Source organism: Petaurus breviceps, unplaced genomic scaffold, assembly GCF_028583685.1.
Source record: "Petaurus breviceps papuanus isolate PSGF00001 unplaced genomic scaffold, PetGlider_PUasm1.0 174, whole genome shotgun sequence".
Classification (NCBI taxonomy): Eukaryota; Metazoa; Chordata; class Mammalia; order Diprotodontia; family Petauridae; genus Petaurus; species Petaurus breviceps.
The window spans coordinates 35,302,975-35,310,454 of NW_027185761.1; the positions used below are offsets into that span (position 1 = coordinate 35,302,975).

Genomic DNA, 7,480 nt, shown 5'->3' on the forward strand with positions numbered 1-7,480 from the left:
AGACAGAGAGAGAGAGAGACAGAGACAGAGACAGAGAGACAGAGAGACAGAGACAGAGAGAGAGATAGAGAGAGAGAGAGAAAGAGAGACAGAGACAGAGAGACAGAGAGAGAAAGAGAGACACAGAGAGAGAGACAGAGAGACAGACAGAGAGAGACAGACAGAGAGACAGAAAGAGAGAGAGAGAGGTTAAGTTTTAAAATTGTTGTAATAGTAATGGAATTGTGTTTTTTCTTTATTTCTTTTGGTTGTTGTTTTCGTTGATTATTATAGTGATCTCTAATAGCTCAGTTAGCCATTGACAGGCACAAAAAAATGGCCAAACAATTGATAATTCAGTTAGCAAATATCTCTTAGACTTGTCCAATGATTAATGCTACTCTTTGAAAGTGTAACAACAAAACAAAACAAAACTATTAAGATATGGCACCTGTCCTATATGAGCTTTTGATTTAAATAAGAAGATTGGATAAGAGAACACATTCAGAATTTTCAGTTTTCAGGGTCACCTGTAGGACATAAGGCACCCTTTTTTTTTGAGAATCTGTAACCAGGAATACAATTTCAAATTAGTCTCATGTTATACTATAAACAATTTAGTCTCCTCTAGACAAAAAAAATAATCCAACAGTTTCTTACAGAAGCTGAAGGACTGTCTATGTATCAATGAAATGATCTATCCCTTGCTCTACATTCACATCTAAACCTATCTCTGTGTATTCACATGTTTGCTGTTGTTGATTTGCTTTGGTAGTGCCCAACTCTGAGTCTTTGGAGTATTTTTGGCAAAGGTACAGTATTGATTTGCTATTTCCTTTTCCAGTTCATTTTACAGATGAGGAAATGGAGGGAAACATGGTTAAATAACTTGTCCATGGTCATGCAGCTAGTATGTGTCTGAAACTGGATTTGAACAGAGATCTTCTGGACTCCAGGGCTGGTGCACAATATACACATATATATTCCATATATTTTTCTCTCTATAGACGAATGCAATCTACCTATGCATGGAGTTTGCTTAAATACTTACGGGATTTTTTAGTAGTGACATTCACTGGATCACTTGAAGGCCCAGTTCCTGCAGTGTTATAGGCTCTCACTGCTGCAAAGTACACAGTATTGGCCTTTAGCCCCGTGATGCTTTTGGTTGTTGTATTTCCACTGACCCTGATTTTACCAGCACTGGTTTCCTTTGAGTCCTCTGTCCAATATAAGACCTATCATTGAAAACAAAGAGGGAGTTCATGATTTCCAAATATTTGCTAACTTGTTTGAAAGGAGTAAGAATTGGGAGCATCCAACTTATTGATTTTAAAGAAGATACTTTACTTTATCATTGAAATTATCACTTCAAAAGATAATATGAATATTCATAAAGAAGAGACAAAAATATAGTATAATTCCAACTTAGCAAAAAGGTTTAAGAACACTGGGTTTATACATGCACACACAAATACGCACATACCTACATACATATAAACAGTGTGTGTGTGTGTGTGTGTGTGTGTGTGTGTGCACGCGTATATATAATGAGGAGATGGAAAACAACTTCCTCTCCACTATCAATGACAATTGCTGGTTAACTGACACCAAACTGACATAGACACAGGAGCTCTGGAAGTCAAATCACTTCCTAGACCACTGGTCCTACTTTCAATCACAGGCCTTTTAGCTATCATCTAGGGAATCAGCTCTTGTGGAGATGGGGTCTGTCAATACCACAAGTCATCAACCACAGAGCAGGCAAGTCATCCGAACTGAAGAAGCAAGGCACCTTGAACTTGATGTAAGGATCAGAGCATATCAGGCAAGTCAAAGCCCTCCCTGTACTTGACTCTGATTTCCTTTCAGATCATGATGGTGACAGCCCAGGTCCTAGAGGGGAATATGGATTTTTTGTTTATTTCCTTTTAAATTAAATAAAGGACAAAAAGAAAAGGTCCAGTGATGCATCCATAAATTTGTGCATGATCTTTTTTTTTATGAGGGGGAAGGCAGGGGAATTAGGGTTAAGTAACTTGTCCAAGGTCACATGGCTATTAAGTGTTAAGTGTTTGACTCCGTATTTGAACTCAGGTCCTCCTGACTTCAAGGTCATTGCTCTATTCATTGCGCCACCTAGTAGCCCCATATAGAAGAAAATTCTTAATTGGGAATCTAGAAACTTGCTTTTTAAAACAAATTTTAATAACTATTTGTAAACATTTTTGCTTATTTTGTAATACTATATATTTTATTTTATGCCTTTTAAATCCTTATTTTGAAAAGGGGCACATGGACATCATCATATCTCCTAGGGGGCAACATACACACATGCAAACACAGACAGAATTTTATTTTGTCCATTTTGTTTGACTTTAGCAGTCTCGAGGGTTAAGTTAGATGGCAGAACTGTGAAATATCTGTTTCTAAATACATTTCTGTATTAACTGAGCACATATTACCTCATAACCTAGCACCCGTCCTGTGCTTCTGTTCCAGGCAATGGCATTCCAAGAAATGTCCACTTCAGAGGCTGAATAGCTCTGTACAAAAGCTCCAGTTGGGGCCAGCTGAGGCTCTGTGATCACAAGAAAGAAGGAATAGTTGGCATTATCACAATTTATGGTCAAATTTAAACCATATATGATTCTTCAATGAAGCTTTGCTGCTCACCATCTTCTCCTGAGTACACAATGGTTGCTGGACTCAATGTGCCTTCACCTTCATTGTTATACACACCCACTTTTACTTCAAAGGGGGAGAGAGGTATAAGTGTTTCATTCCTGTACACATACTTTGAGGCTTCCACAGAAGCCACTGATTCTTTAATCCATGATAGGGAGCCGACTGGCCGAAACACGATGGTATATCCAAATCCTTCTCCATTCTGCAGTTCTTCTGGTATTGACTGGGAAGAGAGCAAAGAATATTGGTCATTGGCAAGTATTTTCTTTAATATTTATATTTATATACTATATATATTTATTGTAGATTATTTAAATTCAATTATATAACTCATTGGTTATCTGATATTTAAATCAAACTTTCAGATTTGGAAGGGATTTCAAAGCCTTCTAGCCCAACCCCCTCATTATTAAATGACTAAATTGAGTACAATAAGATTAAACAACTTGTTTAAGGTCACACAAAAAGTGTAGGAACAAGTCAGAACTTGAACTCAGATCATCTTCCTCCTAAAATTTTTCCTTCTCCTGTTCATCCTTCATGTACATTTCTTTTGTAAAGAAAACAAGTATTTTCCTTAATTATAGAATGTTTCAATGAAATGAATTATTATCCTATTTCTAGAACCATACATTAGATCTGTAAGAGTACATATAAATCATTAATTCCAGTTTATTTATTTATTTATTTTTTACTTTGCAGGTGAAGTCTAATGAGATTATGTTAATTGTCAAAGTTCACATAGCTTGCTAGTGTCAAAGTATAAATAAAACATGACTTCTGACTCTTGTTCTTTAGACTGTTCTGGTAACTTTTAAATTTTATCTTTTAAAATGTATTTGCATAAATAAGTGAAGCTTTAAATGATGACTATTTCAAGTTTTATTCACATATTTAAGATAATATAATAATTCATAAATTATAATTGTAATGATCTTTTGAAGACAAGGGTTGATATAATACAAAAATACCATTATACAGATAATTTACTTAAATATATAGAAAAATCTCTCTTTAAGCCTACAGAAATTACTATATGTATTTGTCACTTAAGGTCTTCTTCTAGTACATGACCTTCTAATGAAGGTGATTCTCATTTCTCCAAAGTCAGGTCAACAAAGTGGATGATCTTGTAGCTTTTTACAACTTGGAAAAAAATAACTTTGAGTATTAGCTTTTGACAATAGTCTGTGGTGGTTGGACAAAACTGAAGCTAGATAACTTTGAAAAGGGTACTGAAAAGGAATTTCATTCCTGTTGAGTAATTTCTAGAAAATGAAATACATGAAAGCAATAAAAAACTTTTAAAATGGCACTTGGGCCTCTGCAATTCATGTTTATATCACCAGTGATGATGAAGGGAGGGCAAGATGGAAAAAAAGGAAGGAAAACAATGGAAACACTCAACACAGCTCTTTACTTACTTTTTTTTAAGCAATTGGAGTTAAGTAACTTGCTCAAGGTTACATGGCCAGTTATTTCTAGGTGTGGTGCTAAGTGTCTGAGCCTGGATTCGATCCCAGGTCACCCCGACTATGTGGCTGGTGCTCTTACTCACTGTGCTACCTGGCTGTCTCCCTTCTTCACCTGCTTTTGCTACTTTTTATATAAAACCTCTGTAGACTGAACAATTAATTAATACCTTAGGGATAAAAGGGATCATAAACATATTCAATGTATTGCTGTGAAGAAAAGCAGTAGTCATGAAGGGCTTGGAATAAATGAAAAGTTGGCTCACAGATTGTCTTCAGAGGAGATAACTATAGAATTTGTCATAATCCTGTATCTATAGACAAGAAAATATATTCTTTCATGGTCACTTTGTAATCTCTCACTGTGGATAGAAAGAAATTAAGTAGCTTGAAGTATATCTCTTATCAAATTGACAAATTACTATAATTCTAAGTCAGACCTGTTGGGACTCTTCAACCTAAGTCAATGTATACCTTGTTAGGCAGTGATTTAAAAGAACAAGTAAAGGAATACACTTAGGACAATGGTGAAAATTTCATTGGGAAATATGCTTAAGGATTAAGGAGAGTGGCATAGATAGAGATAATATCAATATAGATTGCATAGATGGTGTCAATGTAGATATGGAAAAAGATAAACATGTAGATATAGACCTAGATGACATAGTAGAATAAATAGAACAGTTGGATAGAAAGAATCACAATTTAATAAGTTCTGAAGTGGAGATAGATTGTGAAAGACTTTAAATGACAAAAAGGAGTGTGTATTTTATTTTATATGTAACACAAAACTACAAAGCACATGAGATTATGGTTTTATCTTTACCTTGGGGAAATCACTTTGGAGAAGATCTCTAGGACAGATTGGAAAGAAGAGATTTGATGAAAAGGGTCAATTTGAGAAAGAACTTCCTGACTATACCATTTGAATAATCTGTTAAATATTTTTAATAGAGAATGGAAACTTGGTGAGATGGTTAAAGGACTTTGAAATATTGTATTAAGACTTAATTTTCTGACAAAAATAGTTATTAGAACTAGAGTTGGTGGACATGACAATAAGTGGAGAGAAAGAAAATTGAGAAGAATGTATACCACAGAATTTTTGGTTAGAAGGAGGAAAAATGTGATGAATAAAAAAAATATGACAATGTAAGCATTAAAGAATAATATAGTAGTGATAGAGATTTCAAGTGTACCAATATCTAATGGAGTTCTTTCAAAACTGCTAAATTCTTGACAATTCATTAATAGTTATATTTTTAAAAAGGAAGTGAAAAAGGAAATGCTTTTCAGAAGCTAATACTTATCAAAAAAGTGGAAATGGCCATTTTCTCTTAGAATACATGATGGTAAAAAGGAAAAACTGACATAACTTGAGTGCTTTAAATTTATTGAGAGCAGATTCTGAAGATCTTAGAGAAAATATTGGTATAATTCAATGGCATGAAATTCTCTTCCAGAGCAATTGGACCTAGATGATTGCTAAGCTCTGAGGAATGGAATTCTGATGACAAATATAACTGATTCTGATATGGAAGAAAAACTGAATTTTTCTAAAGAGACCGAAATGCATAAATTGAAACTCATGGAATAATTTAGACTTAAAAAATACACATAAAGAAAATGTTAAAAGGATGGGTTACATATTAAATACAAGAGAGTTAAAGGATCCCATGTAAAGTTAGTGTATCAGCAAATTATTCAGTTAGTATTTATTATACATATATTATGTGCCTGGCAATATGTTAGGTTCCAAGAATACAATAAAAGGCAAAAGACAGTCCCTGTTCTCAAGGACCTTACATTTTAATGGGGGAGACTACATGCAAACAACTATGTAAAATAAACTGTTTATAGGATAAAGAGAAAATTATTAACAAAGGGAAAGCACTAGAATTAAAAAGGGTAAGAAAAGTCTTCCTGTAAAAGGTGAAATATTAGATGGAACTTGAAGGAAACAGGGAAAACTCTGAGGAGATTAGGAGGGAGACCATTCCAGTCATGGAATTTTGGCAACAGAGAAAATGCCCAGGGCAAGAGATGGACTGTCTTATTTCTGGAATAATAGTGATGCCAATGTCATGGAACAGAAGAGTTGGTCTCAAGAAGTAAAGTATAAGAACACTGGAAAGGTAGGAAGATATTAGGTAATGAAGAGTTTTGGATGCCAAACAGAGGATTATTTATTGATTCTAGAGGCTTCAGGGAGCCATTGAAGTTTGTTGAGGATGGTGATATTGTCAGAATGCATTTTAGGCAAATCACTTTCACAGATGAATGGAGGATTGTAAAGCCACACATGAGCAACTTTCCAGAGGACTGCTGCTGTGAACAGCTTTCAAGATTCTTATTACATAGTATAGTGAACTCTCAATTTATTCAATAACAAATCACAGCAAACATTTACAGAAAATCAAGGAACAAGATTCAGAATGTTACAACTTATCACAGAAAATCAAAACCCAGAATTCACCATGTCACAACTTAACAACTTATCACTAAAATGGCCACATAGCTTTCACCAAAGTGCTCACATAGTTTTCAACAAAGTACAATCATTTAGTAACTCAGTCATTCAATCATCCTTAAGGTGGTTTCTTAAGGGTCACAAATTATAAAAGTCAAATTCTCTACCCATGGGGTGCAATTAAGTAACAACTTCAACAGCCATTACTCAGTATCCTCTTAAGGGGTAGTGGAAAGTACAAAAGCCATCCACCCTAGGTCACAACTAAATTATAATTTACTCAGTATTCTATTTCATCAGTCACTGCTCAGTCAGTTTCATCAGTCACTACTCAGTACCCACAGAGAGGTCTTTTCATCTTGACTTGGGGCAGGCTTTCAGCTTCCATGGTTCCTCCTCCATGGACCCAGCTCCCACCTGAATCTAACAAACTGCTACCTGAGTTCAAAGGCAACCAGCTCCCAGCTCTTTGTCCAGCTGTGTAGTTCTGCTCCACATTGGAGCTCACAGAATCCAGTCCATCTCAAATCCTTTAGAGTCTCTGTTCCTGGGAAGACAAGGCTTAACGAAGCCACAACAACATTTGTACAAAATACCAGCACCCCAGTCATGCTTCCTCGGTCTTTGGCAGCTCCAGCTGGCCCTTGAAAGACTTGCCACCACAAGTCCAAGCTCTGTGTCAGTTCCCAGTTCTCAGATCTCAGTTCAGTCTTCAGCAGTAGCAGCCCAGAATCCAGATACTTGCTGATAGAAATTTTCTCTCTCTGTCTCTGTCTCTGTCTCTGTCTCTGTCTCTCTCTCTGTCTCTGTCTCTGTCTCTCTCTCTCTGTCTCTGTCTCTGTCTCTGTCTCTGTCTCTGTCTCTCTCTCTC

At 35.6% G+C, this 7,480-nt stretch overlaps 1 protein-coding gene across 1 annotated transcript in view; it reads right to left on the minus strand.

Annotated features, from left to right (window-relative positions):
• Positions 1-7,480, minus strand: part of CNTN6 (contactin 6) — a 517,724-nt gene that overhangs the window by 29,875 nt on the left and 480,369 nt on the right. The window contains exons 18-20 of the mRNA XM_069084074.1: positions 2,656-2,890; positions 2,445-2,560; positions 1,031-1,217 (exon numbers count right to left, since the gene is read on the minus strand). Coding sequence (XP_068940175.1) covers positions 1,031-1,217; positions 2,445-2,560; positions 2,656-2,890 — 538 coding nt within the window. The remainder of the gene's footprint in view (positions 1-1,030; positions 1,218-2,444; positions 2,561-2,655; positions 2,891-7,480) is intronic.